Raw genomic sequence first — 23,046 nt, 5'->3', positions numbered from 1 at the left:
AAAAAACACTTTTCCCAGGCCTGTCACAGACATGTAATCCTTCTGCCTGAGCCTCCTGAGTAGCTGGATTGAAAGCATCCACTAATGGCCTGGCACAAACTTGATGTTTCTATCACACAGAAGTCCATACTCTATCTGGAAAAAGCTAGGCAAGAAAGGAATAAAGGAGAACAAAGAGTCACATGACTCTGAAGCGGACAGTTTGGTGCATTTGCTCCTGGGGACCACGAATGTCTCCTGTTCATTCATCTGCTAGTTTATGTATCTATATAAATAAGGACTCAAGTAGCCAAGTCTGGCCTTGAACTAATCCTCTGGCCTCCACCCTACCGGCTGCTGAGCCTGCAGCCTGGCATCAGGCAGGACAAGCCTCTCTGAAGGGGGTGGGGGAGGCTATGAGAAGAGATAGTGTTCAAAACTCACATACATTTTCTTTCCTTCGGGTCTGGTTGTGGGGTCTCTGTATCTGTCTTCATCTGTTGCAGGAGGAAAGCTCTCTGACGACCACATACGTTTTCTAATTGTGATCGTATCAATAGTTGTCCTTGATAGATGATTTTTTTCCCTTTTCCCTTTGAAGTTATGGGAGTTGAACCTAGGGCCTCCAGCATGGTGGGCAAATGCTATACAACTGAGCTACCTCTAGCCCCAAAACAAAAATTTTCACTGTCCCAGTGTCTATTTCCTGGGACCCTCTGTGTCTTCTTTGCTTGCGTGAAATTCCCAAGGCTCGTGGATTATTTGCACATTGGGTTCTTTTCTTTGCATTTGAGTAGCCACCTAAACCTTTGTTGTTGTTTGGTAGTTCTAGGACTCAAACCCAGGGCCCTGGGCATTCGAGTCAAGGACAGAGCCATATCCTCAGTTTGCTCTGGTATTAAATGGGATATTAAACAAGAAAAGCAGACATGGCTGGAAAGGTAGAGCCATTGAACAAGATGGCTCTTGTTGCCTAAGATGTTTGCAGAAACACTAATCTACTGGTTAAGGATCAGACTTGTATTCATCGTGTACCATAACTCTTCAGAAGGTAGGGATGATGTATCTTATCTACCAAAATACTACTGACAGTACAGATGTATTCTTTTCTGTGTGGATGATGAGGCTACATTTCCCCCTTAGAAATTAGTAAAATGAGCCAGGTATGATGGTGTAGGCCTTTAATCCCAGCACTTGGGAGGAAGAGACAGGTAGATCTCTGTGCGTTCAAGGCCAGCCTGGTTTACAAAGAGAGTTCTAGGACAGGCAGAGCTATTACACAGAGAAACCTTGGGGGGAAAAACATGAGAGAGAGAGAGAGAGAGAGAGAGAGAGAGAGAGAGAGAGAGAGAGAGAGAGAGAGAAACAGAGAGACAGAGAGAGAGAGAAACAGAGAGAGAGACAGAGAGAGAGAGCGCGAGCACTTAGTAAGATGATGTCAGCAGACAAAAGAATAAGGAAGCTGGTTATCTAAAGGGTTACCCACATGAGTGATCTAAGGACAAATAGAAAAGCAGCATCTTGAGCTGTACAAGTTCAACTGTCCATGTGACTGTTAGCTACCAATGGAGGAGGGAGGAGGATGGTCACCTTTAGTCATCCCTGAAGTGTTCCTTGGGAAAGAGTGACAATACAGCACACCTGTAAGCACGTAAGAGGCTGAGGAAGAGGAGGCTGGCTTGGCCACACAGTGAGAGTCTACCTCAACACAAACAAACACACGAAGTCCAAGGAGGGTTTGCAATGTTTTGTTTCAAACCAAGCACATGATCGGTGTGGCACATCGTAACAGGGCCCAGACTTTAGCACACTGACTCTGTGTTGGGAGTGTTAAGGCCTGAGGAGCTGCGGCTTGTCTAGCCAGCCATTTGATGCTGTTACTAATGTTACCAGGAAATGCTTTCATGCCCAAGTTGATTGCATATTCTGGTATGTTCTGTGCTTTGGTGTTCTTGGAGACCAATCACAATCAGGTCAGTTAGAACTGCTTTGTATAGTTATAAGCTTGGACCTGAACCAACTGCCCGGTAGCACTTCCTGCATTTGTGTATAATAAGCTGCCCCTAGGATGAGCCCCAACATAAGAGAGACACCTACACCAATATAAGAAGCCACTTGGAGTCTGGCTTGCATTTTAAATGGGAATCAATTAAAGTTTTAAGTTCCCAAAACCTCCCTGGGAATGGACATCCTACTTGGCAGAAGGAGACATGTATGTGTACGGTAACTGACTTAATGGCTGGCAAGTTAAGACATGAACGTTAGGCAAGGCAAGTTCCCTGCCACAGTTGAATATGCCAACCAATGGGAGCAGGATAAATACGCAACAAAAGACATGTTCCTTTTGGAAGTCCTCTATCCTTAAATTGTGGTTGAGTAACTTGGCACAGATGTTTATGGATTTCAGGCTTAAAAGTTCTGTAGGATTCCGGCTTGTGGTTACAATCAGTCTGGTCTGTGGCACCGATCAATCAGTTCTGGGGCAAATGCTCAATAAACTATCCTGGTCTGACTGAGATCATTGTCTGTGTGGTTTGGGGGGCAACTCCTAGACCCTAATAGAAGGACCATTCAGGCTGTAAAACTGCACAAAGCATCACAGGCCAAAACTAGAACAAAGGTCTATACTCCTTGAAAGTCCTTATAGTTTTGGGAAACTCTCTAAATGGACTAACCTTGCTTTTTAGCTTCTGTAGTTCCGCTTCTGGCTAACTGCTGTGGTTAACTTAAGTATGTCAACCCAGGATATGGCCTTTGTGATTAAAAGCTGACCCCAAGCCTGGTCTACAGAGTGAGTTCCAGGACAGCCAGAGGTACACAGAGAAACCCTGTCTCGAAAAACCAAAAAAGCCGGGCAGTGGTGGCGCACGCCTTTAATCCCAGCACTTGGGAGGCACAGGCAGGCGAATTTCTGAGTTTAAGGCCAGCCTGGTCTACAGAGTGAGTACCAGGACAGCCAGGGATACACAGAGAAACCCTGTCTCGGAAAAAAGAAAAAAGAAAAAAAAAAAAAAAAAGAAGAGCTCAGTGTTATACTGTGATCCCAAACATGCAGTGTAGTTGCCAGCTAATAAAGACTTTCTATTGGCTTAAACCCATGTCCAAGCAGTCTTTTCTGATGAATACCCCACAACAAAATACTGTACATTAAAAAAAAATTGTCGATATTAAAAAAACAACAACAACCAAACATTAATGAAGAAAACATGAATTGATAATGAATTAGGACAGAAAACTTTTTTGTTGTTTTGACAAGGTCTTAACGGGCTGGTCTAATACATGAGATTTTGTCTTATTCTCCTCAGTATTGAAAGAAATGGTAGGTTTGAATCACAAGAAACGGCTCAGAAAGCCATTATGGGTGCTGTTTGCATTGTTTGTGAGACATAGTTCAGGTAGGCTGGCCTAGAACAATTCAGAAGCTGCTCTGGAACTCCTGATCCTCCTACACTCACCCCCAAGTAAAAGACAATCTGAGCTGTACTTCAGTCTGTAACCACCCACTTCACGTCCTCCTAAGGGGAGGCAGTTGAAGGACTATTATCCAAACAGCAGAAGTCCTTGATGCAGGAAGATAAGCAATTGTTTTTGAGTTCCGACTCCTCAGAAGGATGGTGCTAGGTACTTGGGATATGAAGCTTTCCAAGGGCAATAACAACAGTGAGTCACAAGCTAAAATAATTACTTCCTCAGCCCTGACATTACAAAGAGGATGTGAAAGCAGGAAATTGATTCTTAGGGCACAGAATCCTATTAGCTGGTATTACAAGAACAAAACAACACTTGAAGGCTCCAAGTTAGGATACACATATAATTGTTTAGTTGGCAGAAGGGAAAAAAAGATAGGGATGAGAAGAGGGAAAAAAAAACGATTCAAAGTAAACTTAGCCAAGATAATAGGTGAGAAATCAAAATGTAACACTTCATTGTAAAGCTTTCCGGCTACTTCCAATTCCTGCTACAAGAAATGTCAGGTTAAAAAAAAAAAAAAAAACCAGCGTGAGCAGAGTGCTCGTTTGTTGCTGTGATAAACTACTTGGACAAAAGCAACTTAAGGAAGGGTTCGGTTTATTTTGGCTCACAGTGTAAGAGAACAGGCCTTCATGATGGAGACATCATGTCAGCAGGAGCTGGGTTCAGCTGGGCATATGCATCGACAGTCAGGAAGGAAGGGGGAGATGAACACTGCTCGGCTCCTTTTCTTCTACAGTCCAGGATCCCAGCAATGGTGCCACCCATAGTGGGTGGGCCTTCCTACCTCAATCAATCCCCAAATAATAGCCCCCAGGCATGTCCAGAGGCTTGTCTCCCAGGTGACTGTAGATCTTGATATCTGATTAGGTATCACAAGGTGTCAGGTCAGTCAGGTTCCAAGAGAGGGAGGGAAAGTGAGAGAGAGGAGTGATTGAGATTTTGCATGGATCATGTAGTATAAGATATATATATATATATATATTTTTTTTTTTTTCGAGACAGGGTTTCTCTGTGTAGCCCTGGCTGTCCTGGAACTCACTCTGTAGACCAGGCTAGCCTCGAACTCAGAAATCCGCCTGCCTCTGCCTCCCAAGTGCTGGGATTACAGGCGTGCACTATCACTGCCCAGCTCTGAAAGGCATCTGATGATGCAGATGCTGGTGATAACAGTGAGAGAGACAATCCGAAACCGCTTACTGAATGATACTTTGTGCCAAGACAGTATCAGTTCGTTCTCCATTATCAGTCTAGGGGGTTAGAGGGTTCTGGGGTTGGGAGCACAGCTAAATGGGTGCATGTACAAAGTCCACGGTTTGATCCTCAGGACTGCAAAACGGGGGGAAGAGCAAGGAATTGAGAAATAATGAGGAGAAGGGGAGACGGACAGAGAGGGGAGAAGAGATGAGGAGGGAAGGAGAGGAGGAGGAAGGGGGAAGGGAACTTGAATAGTTGACATGTATTGTATTGACACTGAAATATCAACCAAAAAAACAAAGTTAAAATGAGGGACTTTATGATGGCCATTCTTGGTTGTCAACTTGAGTACACCTGGAATTAACTAAAACCTAAGCTCCCAGGTACAACTGTGAGGGATTTTTATTGACGGAAGATCCACCTTAAGCCTGGGCCTACAGATTTCAGAATATATAAAGGACATGGAAGAAGGCAGCTATTTGCGTCTGCCTGCTTGCCGTCTTGCTTGCAAATTCATTCCTCCACATGTCTTAGAGCCTGCTTCTTAGGGATTCTGGCATATACTGAAGACCAGGAGAAACAAGGAGTCTCATGAGTCAGACAACTATTGGATTCTTTAGCTGTCACAAGGTAGCCATGGTTGGAACAGTTGGGCCACAACCACTCTAATAATCGTGTGTGTGTGTGTGTGTGTGTGTGTGTGTGTGTGTGTGTGTGTATTCTATCAGTTCTTTTTCTCTAGAGAACCCTGACTAATACAGGTATAGGATCCAGAGCCCCAGAGGCTCCTGGGAGACTTTCTAGAGGATGCATGTGAGGCATAGCATAATAGCAAGGATGACGTGCCATCAAGTCAATTCCTGGAAATTCTAAATAGAGAAAACAAAGATTATATTAGATTATGGCTACAGAGAAGATTATAATGGAGCATAGAGAACAAATAGAAGGATAAGGAGGAGAGAGGGGAGGAGGAGGAGGAGGAAGAAGAGGACAAAGAAAAAGAAGATGATGATGATCAAGAAAAAATTCATTTAAAAATGAGCAAATGACCTCAAAAAAATCAAAAAATCTTTTCAAAAAAAAAAAATCTACAGGTGGCTCTGATAGTACCAGCCTGTAATCCTAACTACTTGGAACACTAAGGCAGGACTATAGCAAGTTTAAGGTTGGCTAGGCTACCAACTGAGCTCAAAGCCAGAGCAGGCTGTGGATGAAGTTCAGTGGTAGAGCCTTTTCCTAGGATGCACAAGGCCCTAGGTTCAATCCTCAGGAGCATAAATAAAAGAAAAACAAGAATGGCTCAAATACATATGAAAAGCCACCTTCAACGCTTACTCCAATGCATTATCTCAGCTCAGTTATACTAATAAAGGAGTAACAGACACTGGCAAGAAGTTGGAGTAAAAGGAGGCCTCATAATTATCCGTAGAATACAAACTAGTACAGCTACTGAGGAACAGGGTGTGGCACAATGGGTCCATTTGGGGGTTGAACGACTTTCATAGGGGTCACATAAGACCATTGGAAAACATAGATATGTACAGTATGATTTGTAACAGTAGCAAAATTAGTTATGAAGTAGCAGCAAAAATAATTTTACGATTGAGGGTCACCACAACATGAGGAACTGTATTAAAAGGTCACAGGGTTAGGGAGGTTGAGAGCCACTGGTATGGAGGGTCCTCAAAAACCTAAAACCAGATCTACCAGGATTCAGCTGTCTCGGGTAAAACGAAGTCAGCATATAAAAGCTACATGGTCACACTCATGGTTATTCTGGACTATTCGTAATAGCTAGTATATGGAATTAGTGTGGGTGCCTATTTAAAGAGGAATGAAGAAAATATAGTTTATCTATACAGTAGAGTATTATTCAGGCACAAAGAAGAATGAAGGGGGTTGGGCAATGACTCAGCCAGTAAAATCAAGTAAGTAAGTAAGTAAGTAAGTAAGTAAGTAAGTGCCCTAAAGAAAATGTACTAATTTTATATCAACTTGACACAAGCTAGAGTCATCTCAGAAGAAGCCTCAACTGATAAAATGCTTCCATAAGATTAGACTGTAGGCAATCCAGTAGGGCATTTTCATAATTAGTGATTGATTTGGGAAGGCACAGCCCACTGTGGGTAGTGCCAACCCTGGGCTGGTAGTCTTAAGTGCCGTAAGGCTGGGCGAGCTGGAGGAAACAAGGCAGTAAGCTCCCCTTCATAGTCTCTGCATCAGTACCTGCCTCCAGATTCCCCCTGAGCTCCTGTCCTGACTTACTTTGGTAATGAACCATGATGTAGAAGCATAAACTAAATAAACTCTTTCCATCCCAAGTTGCTTTTGGTGATAGTGTTTACCACAGTGATATAGAAACGCTATCTAAGACAGGGAAGGAGGACCAAACAAGGACAGCCTGGCCTCTCAAAAAGCTTCTTTCTGACCGTACTTAAGTCAGGCTGTTGTGATCCAATCTCCCAGCCTGTAAGCCTAGTTTTAGCAAAAAAAAAAAAAATTCTGCTACATCACTTTAGAACAACCCTCCTACCCCTGATGTCTGTCTAGCCTTATCTGATATCTGATCAAGCTCCCCAGCCTTCATATTTATGTGTGTCATGAGTTAAACGCAGGACATCATGGATGCTAGATAAATGGTCTCTTGTTTGTTGAGTGATAGCCTCAGCTCTCATTCCCCGACACTGATACATTCAGAAATAGACAGAGAAACACACTCTGTCTGTCTGTCTGTCTGTCTGTCTGTCTTTCAATGTCTTTGGCCTTCCTTCAGTGAGAAAACAGGAACAGTTCAAGGATGACATGATGAGCCAGACTAAAATAAAGTGGCGTGGGACAGGAAAGGAGCCCAGACACATGTACGCGTGCCTATACACAAGCATATACCAGCCCCTGATGGCTGAGAACAAGGAGAAGTCCATGAGTATACTTATGGACAGTGTTTGAAGTCAAAACCTGTCTTGGCTTTCTTGTGACCTATGTATAACAAAAATTGCTTTGACCAGTTTTTAAGTATATATTTTTTATCTTTTTAATCTAGATACCTATAAATAAACCTCAAAAGAAATACCAGATAAATTGAATTTATGAAAGTGAGACATTTTAGATAAAAACAGGAACAGCACATTGAATCCTTAAAGCTTTTATGCACTATAACTTCAAAAGCCACTAAAATCATCCACACTATGATATATATATGCATGTGTATATATGAATATGTATATTTACATTGACATATGTATAGATTATAAGTGTGTGTGCTCTCTTGCCACCTCACAATCGTATGGAAGTCAGAGGACAGCCTGAGGGAGTCTGTTCTCTTTTCTCATCATAGGATTCAGGAATGGAAGGAGGGTTTTTAGAGTTGCTTATTTCTCTGGGGTTTCTCCACGTGTATAAGAGGTATACGTGTTATTAAACTTCTATTGCCTGTTTTTCTCTGAGATGGGGTCTTATGTTTCCAGGCTAGCCCCAAACTATGTGTAGTCTAGGATGACCTAGAAACTCCCCCCCACCCCACTTATGCCCTAAGTGCTTGTTCTACACAGTGCTGGTGAGTGAACTCACGCTGTGTGCACGGAACTGAGTGACGATCACACACTTTTTTTTCCATCTTATCTTTTGTCAGAGGGGGCTCCATTAAGAACTTAAGAAGGGTAGAAAAAAATCGTTTCTCTTTAACCCTCCTCTCCCTTTCCTTCTTTATACATTTTTTTTTTACTAGTTACTTAATTTGGTCCAGTTGTTTGCAACCTTAGGCTGACTTCCACCAGTGACCTTGATTACTGGGATGATGCCACTCATTTCTATCTGAGCCTGGCATCTTTCTTGGTAAGCAAATATCTCATCTTGAGATGATATACGCATAGCTCCCCTCAGGGAGCTGGGAGGATTGGAAAGGTAATGTATGTAAAACTGTGTATTTCAAGGTTTAATATAATTATAGACTTAAAAGGAAAAGCCAGAAGGCTTTATAGAGTGTTGATATTGCTAAAGTGCTCTGGCCAAAGCGGAAGAGGAGGAAATGATTTGTGTGGACCCAGCAGCAGCAAGAGCCTGATTAGCCAGGGTCAGCTGCTGCAACTGGGAGTGGTTTACCCCTGTGATTATCTGGCTTCCATCTTTCTCCACTTAGAGCTAAGATAACCAGTTGACAGCTAAGGCAGCTGGGGAAATATTTAGTATTAGGAAACTGTGTCTACCCTACTTGCAAAAGCTACACAAAACCTCCAAGGTTAGTGTTTGAGAAAAGAGTAGATTTTATGGGCTAACAATTCGTTTTTTTTTTTTTTAAATAAGTTGCATCATTTGTCAGGACACATGTGCTATTGGCATATAGACAACACAGTTCAGATTTTATGAGCTAACAATGTTTTCTTCTTAGCCTGCTGGGGCTGACAGTGAGCAACTGGTCCTCCTCAGCAGGAAAAGAGGTAGTTTTTAAAACTTCACTGCTCTGGTTTGAACCTTGAGTCTACTACTATGTGGGTGCTGGGAACTGAAACCAGGTCCTTTGCACAAGCCACAAGTACCACTGAGTCATTCCTCCAATACCCCTGCTTCATCTTGTGTAAGCATCTTATCTAGCTGAGGCTGGCCTCAAACTCATTACATAGTCAAAGATGACCTTGAACATTCGAGCCTCCTCCATCCACCATCTAAGTGTTTAGATTATGGGCATGTGCTACCAGGCCTAGCTTTTGGGGTGTTGACCACCAATCTTAGGGTGTCAATCATACTAGGTAAGTACTGCACCAACTGAGCTGTATCCACAGCTCAAACAAGTGGCTTTCTTAGGCACAGTGCTTAGAGTAGCTATGGCTTACGTAGGCAACCATGCAAAATATCTTAAAAAGAATTTCAACCTCAGAATGTTTTACTGTTAATTTTCCATACTTATATCAATGTCACAGATCTACTATAAAAATTGTGACATAAGTATTTTTGAGACCAGATCTTACCTTGAGGACAAGCTGGTCTGAAACCTACTATGCAGGCCCGGATGTCCTCCAACTTTCTGCTTCAGTTAGCATCTCCTCTCCCAGGATTGGTATTTCAGGCATGTACACTGGTTTAATAAGATCACACACGCACACACACAGGCACACATACATGTACATGGTAAAATGGAAAGAATACCTTGACTCTGACTTGATCCCAAGTCCAAGACTTAGGCCGAAGAAAAAGCACCCTGCCCCTGGCTTGACTCAGGTCTCCCAGACTTGGAAGTCCCTGCCCCTGTGACTCAGCATGGTTTAAATTAAAATACAATGTTTGCTAGCATACTATACTTTCCCACTAAGCTTACTATGCATGCTGGAGACACACCCTATTGAAGCCTTCCCCTCTGTCCAGCCTTCTGCTGTCTCTCTTCCCGTCAGAGGCAGTTATAATTCTGTTCTTCTTTCCAATATATCTCTTGTGTGAGGTTTGTTGCGTAGTGTGACTTTGTGCTATTCCTTGGTTCCTGACTGCCAAGATGCCCGTGGAGCAGAAAAACACAACAATACGAGCGAAATAGATATATATTAGCTACCTAATATACTAAAACCTATAAAATATTTAGCCTAGTATTTAGCATATAATAAATAGAACAGTATTAGAACGTAAGAAAGAGGTGGGCCTGGTGGTACAGGCCTATAATCACAGCTACTTAGGAGGCAGAGTCAGGGAGACTGCAAATTCAAGGTCTATCTGAGGTACTGAGAGTTCAAGGTCAGCCAAGGAAACCTGGTAAGACCCTAGGGCTGAAAATTCAGATGTGGTGGAATATACCCTGGAGGCTGAAGCAGGAGGACTGCTGTGAATTTGAGGCTAGCCTAGTCTATAAAGTGAGTTTTGGTCAGCTTTGCCAAGAGTAAGATTCTTCAATGGTCTTACACACACACACACACACACACACACACACACACACACACGTCTATAATGTATAGACACTTAATAGTAAGTAAGCACTTACTTAGAAAAGGTATAGCACTTACCTAAGGCGCTTTTAATCGAAAAAATTTTTTAAAAAAAGAACAAATGAGCTAGAAAAAATATGAGCATATGTTGACTATATACACATTTGTATAAGTATGTACAAATGCCTGCAGAGACACATACATGTCCATAAACATGAATGCCAGCTAATTACTCATCTAATAACTCCTGCCTGGAAAGAAGTCTACCACTCATAGACAAAGTATTTCCTGAGAGGGCCTGATGTTCACACTGACTAGCTTTGACCTAGTTACCTGATTTAATTCAGACACCTGGTAGAGACTTGCTTTAATGTTTAACTTCTGAAATTGATTAATGGATACACAATTCAGAATGTCAATGAGGACTCCAACTGTGGTGTTTTCGCTTTCCTAAGTCCAAGTTTAGAGATCTAGCAATGAGGTCTGTGTTAGAAATGAGCTTGAAATTCTAGACTCTACATACAGAATTTTCAGTCCCCCTACAATTGGGGAACCTTCGTCTGCATTCAGAGTCTCCATTAATAATGCCTTGATATTATCTTCCATGGCTCACCTTTATGGCATGGAGCTTACAGCATTATAAAACCACACAGTAATTGAGGTATAATTACTCATTCCCTGGAAATAATTTGGAAATGACTCCTGGCATCTGGCATCTTTTCTCATGCACAGAATGAGTCAGTAGATTGTAGTGTAAGAAACTGGTTTTCTTATAAAACTTGGGATCATCTGGCTTTTTGTTTCTGGAAACAAAATGATGGTGGAGTCAAACCAAAAAATGCCTTTGCTCACTGAGGAAAATGGCAGTCACTCTAACTGATTCCATGTTTGTACTTACTAACAGTAATGCCCATTAGGCTATTTTTTTACCTATGAGGCTTTAGACAAACTGTCTAACTTATTGTTATCTTCATTTCTTGATCCATTAATGAAACTAGTAATGCCTACCTTTTAGTTACCATACTTTATGTTCTCTTACAGCTTTGTGAGATGATAGCTCTCCTATCAAACACAGCAAAAACTTTAAAAATAGCTACTTTATTGGATTTAAGAGGTTAGACTAAATTACATTTGATGATCAAGGGCTGGAGAGAGGGCTCAGTGGTTACGATTATTTGTTGTTCCTGCAGACAACTCATGTTCAATTCCTAGCACCCACATAAAAGCTCAAAACTATCTAGTTCCAGATGATATAATGTCCTCTTCTGGCCTCTACAGGGACCAGGCATACATGTGGTACATACATATACATGCAGGTAAAAAGCTCATTGTTGCAGGGTATTTGATCACACTGTGAGCCCTTAGATTGTATTATTTACTGAAAAAAAAAAGGGGGGTGTTTCTAGCTGTGCTGTGGCTCAGCCTCAGCATCCACCTTTAAACCCTCTGGCTGGAGTACAGACACATTCTTAGTATTCACCTTTAATACCAAACAACTAAGGTAAAATTAGTTTGTAGAATGAAGCACCTTTGTTTGAAAGTGATGTCTAATTGAGAGGCAGACAAAGTAATGAATCAGAGAAAGATTTGACAGAATAGGACATCCCCAATTCTCAAGAGAAGAGAAAGGAAAGGGAAGCTACTTAAGGAGTACAGAGAGAGAAAGAGAGGAAGTTTTTCCTGGAGAGTTTTATAGAGACAGGTTGAAGAGAGAACAAGCCAGAAAATGAGAAGAAGCCAAAAGATTAGAGGATATTGTCAAAGTTAGTATGAGAACAAGCAGAGAAATTAACGAGAGGCCAAGAAAGAGAGAATCCAGATTGACTCAGTCAGCATGGATAGGAGTTTTGAACCAGGACAGGTGCGTTGACCAGCCAGTCAGAATTCAGAAAGAACTAGAAAGGGGTGAAGGCCTAGATAAGATTATATGAAGGCTAGAAGCTTCCAGGACTGGGCCTAAGTTAGCAGCTGAGGCAGTAAGCCTCCGAGACAACAATTACTACAGATGAATAAAAGTTTTATAACTCATATGCATAAAATATCCTGTACTGTTTATGGATTGTTTCTATAAATATTTTATATTCTGTAGTCACAGGACTATCAGCTACATAAGGCCAGAGGACACACCGGTGCCGTGCTTCATCTACACCTCCCACATCCACCGAACTTAATTCAGTCATGGACATATAAGGCCATCAACAGTCAGATATGAGTTCCACATGGTAGTAATGCTACAGAAAGGAATGCCCAAGAGCACACGGAAAGCCAGAGGAGCCAATGCCTCCACACTGGCAGCTCGCCAAATACCTAATCCTAGAACTCAGTAACAAATAATTTTTAGGATGCCACACTCGACCATATCTAACTACGCATGCCTCTCTGTAGATACATATACGAACTATCCATAGTTATTTATATATAAATAAAATTTTTTGCCAAATAACAAAAAAAATTTACCACACAATTGTGCCCTATTATTTTCTATTGTAGTTGAGCTTAGTATTAGTACCCCTCATGTTTTAATGCTGAACTTGATACATAGCCAAGGGCGACCTTAAACTCCATGTCTTCCAATCTCTACCTCTCCATGTTGAGATTACAGGCGCATGCCATCATGCTCAGCACCTTATGAACATTCTAATTTCATGGGGATCTTGGTAAACTATAGATGAAGTTCAGCAGAACATGGAGGGGGGAATGTTTCTTCATTTCTAACACGGTCCCAGGTCTGCCCAGTGATTAATAATACATGTATTATTATTAATAATAATTAGTATAAATAATGCACATTTGCATTAATTATTCCCAAGGCTGGAAAGGGCTTTCAGAAATTATATCACAAGGTCAGTGAGATTGTTCACCGAGTAAAAGTGCTTGTTGCCAAACCCGACAGCCTGAGTTTGATTCCCGGGAAGTACATGGTGGAAAGAAAGAATAGACTCCGACAAGTTGTCCTCTGTTTATTCCTTTTTTGAAATATTTTAATGTTTCTTTCTTTCTTCCTTTTTAAACTTTTTATTGGTTCTTTGTGAATTTCACATCACACGCACCCATCCCACTCACCTCCCCCTCCCGTCGTATCTGCCCTCCCTCCCCTCAAAATAAAAAACAACAACAAAAGACATCTCATCATGGAAGCTGCAGTGGGACCCACAGTCTACCCTTTTGTCCACACATCTTTATTTGCAAATATTCATTACAGTGAGTCATTGTGGAGGAGGCCTCCGGCTTCTGCTACACTGTCAGTACTGGATCCTCACTGAGACTCCTCTCAGATATCTTGTTTGCCCTGTGTTGTGGAGATCCTGCAGCTTTGGATCAGCAGGACTGGCTCCTTCCCAGGTTGTAGCAGTTTCTAGATGGGTTAGATACTGGGATGGACCCACTCACAGCCCTGGATGTGGGTCTGGGTGCTGGCTGAGTTGGTCAGCCCGTCATCTTTCCTGCATCCATACCACCAGGGCAAGCTCTCTGCTCCCCAAGTGAGGTGCAAGCCCAGCTCTCCTGAGTGCTGCAGCCAATGTGGGACAGGGCCAGCTCTCCCACCTGCCACAGTTGGCGAGGGGTGAGGGGTGAATGGTGAGTGGTGGGGCCTGCTCTTCCACACTCACACCTTCAGGGCCGGCTCACCTGCACCCCAGATACCAGGGTCTACTGTGTTACTCAGACATTCATGGTACAAGGCCAGTTCTCTGGAGGGCTGCAGCCAGTGAGGGCCAGGGCCAGCTTTGCACAGCCTTTGGACATTGGCATGATTCCAGGTGGCAGCCCAGACCAGGGACATCCACATGATACTGTGGTGGTAATAGGAGTCACTGATATCCACACTGACCCCTGCTGCTTGCATGGCTACAGACCCACACCTGGTGCTCAGCAGCAGCATGGGTTGGGGATTTGCCATGGCCTCAGGTGGTAGGCCAGGCTACTCACATCGGGCTATTCGTCTCCACCCTCATGTCTCCAGGTCTGTTCTTCATGACTCACAAGCGGTTCCGGTTCTCTATCTCTCTCATCTCTCCACCCAATACTAGCATAGGGTCATGGGCCACACCTTGGACAGACTTCTCTTAATGTTTGCTTTTGAGAGTTTCTCATAGCTCAGGCTGGCTCTGAATGACCGTGAACTTCCAATCTTCCTGCCTTCGCATTCAGAGTGACTATATGAGTTCTGAGGGCCAGTCGAGTATGGAATTGTGATATGATATCATACCTAAGCAGAGCTTTTGATAGCTCTCTGAGAATCTGCCTTCACTGGCTGGGGAGACAGCTCAGCAGTTAAGAGCAAGTCTGCTCTTTCAGAGGTTCCAGGTTCAACTCCCTGCATCCATATGGCATGTCACGGCTCCATCAGTAACTCCAGTCCCAGGTGACCTGACACCCTCCTTCTGGCCTCTGTGGGCACTAGGCACTCACATAGTGCAGACACACATATAGGTGAACCACTCATAGACATAAAATTAAAACTAAGGAAGAAAATGAAATGTCTGCTGACACATCTGCCAAACAAACACAGCTCTTTAAACTGATCTGAAATGAACAGGCAAGGCAAGAAGCATAAAGACTTGAACTTGACTCTCAACCTAGAAGCAGGTCACGGAGGTACATCAGACTTATGGGCCGGGAATGAGGAGTAAGTGTATATTGCTACAAGCCTCAGGTTCTGAGACTGTTTGTCACTGTAGCAAGCACTGACTGGTACACTCACCATGCTGTATGATGCCATGCTCCATAAGCCGGTGGCAAAGCTGCTCGGCCTCTTTCCTTGTTGTGGCTTCGCCTTCCTGAACCAACCAGTCCAGGAATTCGGATGCCATGAAGGTTCGCTCATACTTCACCCCCTCCTCTTCCCTAGGCTGGAGGAGGGTAGTTTCAGGGCTCATCAATCTGAGAGGGGAAAAAAGAGAGAGAGAAGAAGAGGAAAGTAAATATATACAAAAGGGAAATGGAGCATTTGAAATCCAACATCATAGGCCTCCGGGAAGCACTTCCTCCAGGAAGTGTCACGGAAGAGCTGTCAGACAGACAGATGTAGCTGTCCTTTGCTGCTACAAACATCAATTCCAAGCGAGGGTCTGTGTAAAAAGCAAGCAAGATGCCTTTTCTCCTAGTAATTAGAGAAAATCCGGAAACACAAAACACAAGGCTGCATTCGAGTTATTCATTTGGGACAGTTGGCAGCACTGGGGGTCTGACTCGGTGGTATGGCACTTACCCTGGGTCTGCTATTTAACACCCACTCTCACACCCCCACAATGAATAAAAAAAGAAAAAGGGGTTTGAAGAGATGGATCAGTGGTTAAGAGCACTGACTCCTGTTCTTGCAGAGGTCCTGAGTTCAATTCCCAGCAACTACCTGGTGGCTCACAATCATCTGTAATGGAATCTGACATCCTTTGTGTGTCTGAAGACAGCTATAATTGTACTCGTATACATTAAATAAATAAATAAATAAATCTAAAAAAGAAAGGAAAAGAAAAAAAGGATGAGGCTGGTGAGATGACTCAGCAGTTAGAAGCACTGACTCTTCTTCCAGAGGTCCTGAGTTCAATTCCCAGTACCTATATGGTGGCTCACAACCATCTGTAATGGGATCTGATACCCTCTCCTGGTCTGTCTGAAGAGAGTGACAGTGTACTCATACACATAAAATAAATATTTTTTTTAAAGGAAAAAAAAAGAAAGCAGAGTTTTTAGTCAGGATTTTTACACTGCACTGTCTTACTTAATTGGCTAACAATATTTTTCAATCCCATTTTCAGACTGCTGTGTTAAAACAACTGTGGGATGACTGCATGTGTCACCAGTCCCAATTTGCACATTCACTCTCTAAATGTGACAGCACCTGAGATGGGGAGTTTGGGCATAATTAGCTTTTGAGATTAAAGCCCTTATGGTGAGATCAGAAGAGAGATGAAAGAGAGCCAGTATGATGATGCCTCAGAAGATAAAGGCACTGCCATGGAAGCCCAGTGACCTTGATTCTCAGAACACAGGGAAGAGAGGAAGGTGAGAACCACAGAGTTGTCCACTGGCCTCCACCCACACATGCTCGCCGTGACATGCATTCGCTCAACTCACATCCACACACCATCCCCACACATCAACAAATAAACAATAAATAAATATTCGAAAAGGAGACACAAGAACATCTTGCTTCTTCCCTCATGGCTGTCTCCAAGTGAGGATGTAGCAAGAAGACAGTCATCTATGTGCACACAAGAAGCAATCCCTCACTGAACTGACTGGCATCTTGATCCTGACTTCAAAAACAAGTGTTTCTTGTTTAAGCCATCCGGTACACTGAGGAGAGCTAACAAATGTCTGCCTTTACCTGGGGGTGCCATCCAGAAGTCACCATGTAAGAAGCAGGTACAGATTTCTAGAAGAATGGCCCCAAGGAGAACCAGCATGGGAGGCAATAAATAGCCCGGACCAATTCTCAGACACTGAGGCTATCTTGGGCCTGCCAGACCAACAGAAACACTCTGTGTGACCTACCAGCAACCACATGAAGGAGCCCAGGAGAAATAGCAGATGAACCTCCATGTGACCCATAGAACTAGAAGAAACAGTACATCAGAGCTATTTGAACTACCAAGTTTTAGTAGTTTTTCAATCTCAGTTATTAATGGAGAACAGAAAAAAAAAATACATGACATACAGTAGATCTCTGAACACTGAGAGAAAGACGAAGTGACATCGCCCAGACCTAGGAACAAACTTATATAAACGAAAGCCCTGTAGAGACATCTGGGAGCCTGTGCAGGGGGTGAGACTCAGCTGAAGGACGCATCCACAGGACAAACAAGGACCACCGCCATTCCGCCACTTCTGAAGACCCTCATGGTATTTAGAATGAAGACAGAGAAACATTAGTTTCCTCTGTTTTCACATTTTAGGTATTATTTCCTGTCAGGACTCTCAGGTCTTTATAAATCTAGATACCTAGATACAGTACCTCTTCTAGAACCACCCAGGTAGCATCTGCTTACTTAACAGCTAAGCTAACATTTGGAGGTCATAGACCCATCTGAGTTGTTTATAGGTGTTTCCTTACATAACAGGTTTATTTAAAAAAAAAAAACAAAAACAAATCATTTTCATGAATTCTTTGCTACATTGTATACAAGTATGTATTGAAAAAGGACGTCCTTACAAAGCCAGGAGTGGTGGCATATGCCTTTTGTCGCTATTGTCAGGAAGAAGCTGAGATGGAAGGCTCTTTCATTCAGACCCAGCCTGGGCAACACAGTGAAATATTACCTTACATTTTTGTCTTTAAAAAAGCAAATAAGTAAATAAATAGACAAATAATAATAATAAAAATAAAACCTTTTCCACAAGCTGACAAGATGACTCACTGGGTGATGGCACTTCCCCTTCAAGCCTGATGCCCTGAGTTCTATCCCTAGGGATCATATGGTAGAAGGACAGAACCTACTGCTAGAAACTGTCCTCTGAGCGTCACGCACACACGAAGTGAATAAATAATATAATTAGAATGATTTGTAAATGTCCTCTCTTATTTCTGGTACAGGCTCCTAGCCTTTGCTTCTACCTCGGCCTCTTCCAGCATGGCCACTTTCCTTTTGAGGTGCTGAGCAGACAAGTGCACGGGGCTACTCTATGGAGCTTCATGTAGCCAGAAACATGACCTGCTCTGTCCTTTTGGACTTCTGCTAAGTAGCTAGTGGCCTCTGGACAAGTGGCTGGCTACCTGTTCCTGCCAAGGCTTCAGGAAAGAAGCCAGCTGGCAGGCTCAGCTGGCCCAGCTTGCCATTTAAAACACCCCAGTGTCCCCAGCTCATCTGTATTCATTTCCCATTACAATCCAGGAACGTCCCCCTCCTGGTTGCTCTTTAAGACCAAGGCTTTCTTGAGATTGAATTTTAGTATTTATATGAAGTCTTTAGGTTAAAGCAAGCATTTAGCTTCTGATTGCCTTCTGCTATGTAAAAAATTACTCTCAGCAGCTAGAGAGATGGCTCAGCAGTTAAGAGCACTGGCCGCTCTTCCAAAGGACCCAGGTTCGATTCCCGGCACCTACAGGGCAGTTTATCACCATCTATGACTCCAATCTCAGGAGATCGGACTTGCTCTTCTGGCCTCCATAGGCACAGGAACTCAAATGGTGCACAGACATACATGTAGGCAAAACACTTAAACTCAGTAAAAATAAATATACACTCTTTTTTTTTTTTCCTCCGAGACAGGGTTTCTCTGTGTAGCCCTGACTGTCCTGGAACTCACTCTGTAGAACAGGCTGGCCTCGAACTCAGAAATCCGCCTGCCTCTGCCTCCCAAGTCCTGGGATTAAAGGCGTGTGCCATCACTGCCCGGCAAATATATACTTTTAAAAGTAAAAAAATTGTCTCTTAAGTATCCTATAGGTTCCCCAGGATTTAATTTGGCAGTCCCCTCTGTGGCTGTAGGTTGGAAGGCATCTCACACAATTGTGTGAAGGGATGGCCAGAGCCAGATATTCAACCCCGGACTACATCTTGATATAGCCTCTGCCCTGGAAGGCAACCTGGGCTACACACGTGGAGCTACAGGGCTCCAGGAAGAGGAAGCAACTGCTACCAGGATGCTGGCTTTACCTCTTCCTTCTCATCCCCTCACTTCACCTCTGGATTTATTCAGATGTAATTCATACACCATATGATAACTCACTTAGCTGGTACAATTCAATGGTTTTTACTACACTGCAATCCCCATAATATGGGTTTGAGCATTTTCTTTTTGTTGTTGTTGTTAAAAATTTTTTTTAAAGATTTATTTATTTATTTTATGTATATGAGTACACTGTAGTTGTCTTCAGACACACCAGAAGAGGGCGTCAGATCACACTGTAGATGGTTGAGAGCCACCATGTGGTTGCTGGGAATTGAACTCAGGACCTCTGGAAGAGCAGTCAGTGCTCTTAACCGCTGAGACTTCTCTCCAGCCCGAATTTTTTTTTTATTGGCTATTTTATTTATTTACATTTCAAATGTTATTCCCTTTCCCAGTTCCTCCCCACTATCACCTCCCCCCCCCAAACCCCATTTGGGGATAACATTTGAAATGTAAATGGAGCCCTGTAGCTCCATGTGTGTAGTTCAGGTTGCCTTCCAGGGCAGAGGCTATATCAAGATATAGTTCGGGGTTGAATATCTGGCTCTGTCCACCCCCTATCCCTTCCCCCCTCCTCCTGCTTCTGTGATGGTGCTCCTCCACCTACCCACCCACTCCTGTCTCCCTGCTCTGGTGCTCCCCTACACTGGGGCATCTAGCCTTCACAGGAGCAAGGGCCTTTCCTCCCATTGATGCCCCACTAGGCCATCCTCTGCTACATATGCGGCTGGAGCCATGGGTCGGTCCAGGTTTGCATTTTCATTCCACAACTAAAACATCAACAACAATAACAAAAACCTCACAGCTACTAACAAACTATGCAGCCCAGACTAGCCCAGCTCTCTGTATCTGCCTGTCCCTCCCTCCCAAATGCTGTAAACATAGCTATGGATCACCGTGCCTGGTTCTCTATTTTAATATTATATGGTTTTTGTTCACCTCAGCTTTATAAGCTACACATACATGCAATATAGCCTATACCGCCTAGGTTTGTGTAAGTGTACTGTACAATGCTCACACAGTGACAAAGTCACCTAGTAATAGGTTTCTCCTACCATGTCATTAAGTAATGCATGACTGTACAGGATTGTCTGTGTATTTTTCTTTTTTTAATCATTATATACACAGAAATGGAATGGTTCAGCCATATGGAAACTGTTCAGCTTTTTGAGAAAGTTCAAGACTGCTTCCCAAATTCTCCACATTCTAGCCAAAACATCATTGTCATCTGTTCCCTTTCACTGTACCTGTTCTGTGCGTGTGACGTATCACATCGAGGCTTTGATCTGTACAACCCTAATGACTTATGGCTTCGATCATTTTCATACATCTATCGTCCATTTTGATTATTTCCCTTGGAGGGAAAAATGGCTTACAGGTCTTTTGCCTATTGTGTTGTTTTTCTGAGATACAGTCTCTCCTAGCCAACGACCTTGAACTTGTAATCCTCTTGCCTCCACCACCCAAAAGTTGAGGTTACAGGCCTGGCCCACCACACCTGGCTGGTTACAACCCTTTATTATTGAGTTTAATTGATTCCGTACATGGTCTGAAGGTGAGTGTCTCATTAGACTTACTGTTTAAGTATTTTCTCCTAGTGTGACTTATCAGGCCCCACTTTCAGAGCACTGCTCGCTCGGAGCGCAAGGTTTTCCTTTGGATGTGCTTCCATCCATCTCTTTTACTTTGTTGCTTCTGCCTTTCTCCAGCCACATGTGCTCCCCCCACACACCCCCAGCTTGTTCTCTTTTCTTATATTTAGTTCAATGACACAGTTTGACTTGTTATGTAAGGTGTGAGGTAAGGAGCCAATTCCATTCTTACATGTGGCTATCCAGCTGTCTCAGCACCAGAAGAGTATTTTCCCCCTACTGTACATCTTGTCATAGAGGCCAAATACCAATCAACCATGACAGCTTTACTGTCTAGGCTCGAAAGTCAGAGCCTATGGGGGAGGCCACATACATGACACCTCTTTAGAGAACCATGAGCACGTGCAGATAGAAGGGTGGAAATGCTTGGGGCCATCTTTAAGGCATAACTGCACTTGCCTTATTTTAGTCACTGAATGGTTCTTTCTTCTTTATTTTTCGAAGAGATTTCTTCTTCTTTTCTTCTTCTCATCTTCTTCCTCCCCTTCTCTTTCTCCTCTTCTTCCTTGTCCTTCTCTTCTTCTTCTTTATATTTATTTATTTAATATATGTGAGTACACTGTTGCTGTCTTCAGACACACCAGAATCAGATCCCATCACACATCGTAGTGAGCCACCATGTGGTTGCTGGGAATTGAACTCAGTACTTCTGGAAGAACAGTCAGTGCTCTTAACTGCTGAGCCATCTCTCCAGCCCCCCGCCCACAAGGGTACTTTCAAATCTATAGCGCACCCACAGTTTTGTGTTATCTCTAGATTACTTATCTCCATGGCATTTTAAAAAGCATGAGCTCTAAGGTCAGATAAGTACTCAGGGTGCTCACTTGGTTATTTGACTAATTCCCCATGTGCACAATGGAGACAGTAATGGTGTCTAGAGTCAGAGAGATGGCTTGGCTGATAGCAGTGCTTACTCTGCAAACCTAATGGCCTGAGTTTGACCCTTGAGATAGGAGTGAAAACGGACTCACAGACTGTCCTCTCATCTCCACATGGCACATGTTTGCACACACGTGCAACACACACACACACACTCACACACACAGTAAATAAAAAGTAATAATTTAAAACAAAATTGCACTTAGTTGTGGGAGTTTCTATACAGTTTAAATGTGATAACACAGACAAACATCAGTCAGTGCCTGATGCCTATAATCCAAGCACTCAAAAGGAGACTGAGACAGGAGGATCGCTGTGAGTTTGAGGCTAGTTTGAGCTACAAATAAATTTTAGGCTGGTGAGGGATATGACATAAGATTCTGTTTCAAGAATTATTCTACCCCCTTCCCACTGACAAATCATTGTGCTTAGTACATCAGAAACTTGAATACATGTAATCCTGTGGATGACAATGATGACCTTAAAAGTTTTATGTGGCTACTACAGAGGGGGAAATCAAACTCCATTTTGCATCAAAATTAAGATTCTCTATATATTTGTACTAACAAGGACATCAGTTGCATTTTAGTTGGTAATCCAGAGTATGGCTGTTGGGCTGAAACATCTTCCCTTTTATACAGCAAATTGATTTTTAGCAAAGCTGTTTCTATGCTAGCCCATAATCATGGCACGAAGTCACAGTCCATCGACATGTTGTACATGGCTGAGCCTTGCCCGCTCCCAACACTCAGCAGGTTCTGCTCATGCTTCTGAGCTCATTTCCAACTTTCCTGGTGTGTCTCTAAGTCAGATTTCCCAGATTCACACTAACCCAGAGGAAAGGCCATACAATAGAAGGAACTGCCCCATTCAGGTGCCCAAACAGGAATAGAAATGAGCTGATAGTAATCTCCTTACACACTGAAAAAAAAAATTCAAAAGGGTCAGCCAAGCTTTGTGCAATGTGGGAAAATATGGGAAATGTGTCCAGGGTCCAAGGTTGGGGCAAGTAAGATATGGTGGTGCGTGTCTAGCTCCAGTGCTCAGGAGGGTAGAGGCAGGAGAATCAGAAATTCAAGCCCATTTCCCACTACATAAGGAGTCCGAGGCCAAGGCAGGTATAGGGAGGTTCACCTTTATTCTCAGTGCTTGGGAGGCAGAGGGAGGTGGATCTTTGTGAGCTTGAGACCAGCCTGGTCTACATTTCACTATCTTCCAGGACAGCCAAAGCCACATCGTGAGATCCTTTCTGGGTAGGAGGGAAGAAAGAAAGAAAGAAAGAAAGAAAGAAAGAAAGAAAGAAAGGAAGGAAGGAAGGAAGGAAGGAAGGAAGGAAGGAAGGAAGGAAG

The 23,046-nt window shown here is 43.1% G+C and overlaps 1 protein-coding gene across 2 annotated transcripts in view; it reads right to left on the bottom strand.

The window, feature by feature from the left end:
* Deptor (DEP domain containing MTOR interacting protein) overlaps positions 1–23,046 on the bottom strand; it is a 140,936-nt gene that overhangs the window by 55,250 nt on the left and 62,640 nt on the right. For both annotated transcript variants that reach the window (XM_028765341.1, XM_028765345.1), the window contains exon 4: positions 15,256–15,434. In XM_028765341.1, coding sequence (XP_028621174.1) covers positions 15,256–15,434 — 179 coding nt within the window. The remainder of the gene's footprint in view (positions 1–15,255; positions 15,435–23,046) is intronic.

Source organism: Grammomys surdaster, unplaced genomic scaffold (genome assembly GCF_004785775.1).
Source record: "Grammomys surdaster isolate TR1022 unplaced genomic scaffold, NIH_TR_1.0 63, whole genome shotgun sequence".
In the NCBI taxonomy this organism is placed as follows: domain Eukaryota; kingdom Metazoa; phylum Chordata; class Mammalia; order Rodentia; family Muridae; genus Grammomys; species Grammomys surdaster.
This window is presented reverse-complemented; position numbering and strand designations above follow the sequence as displayed.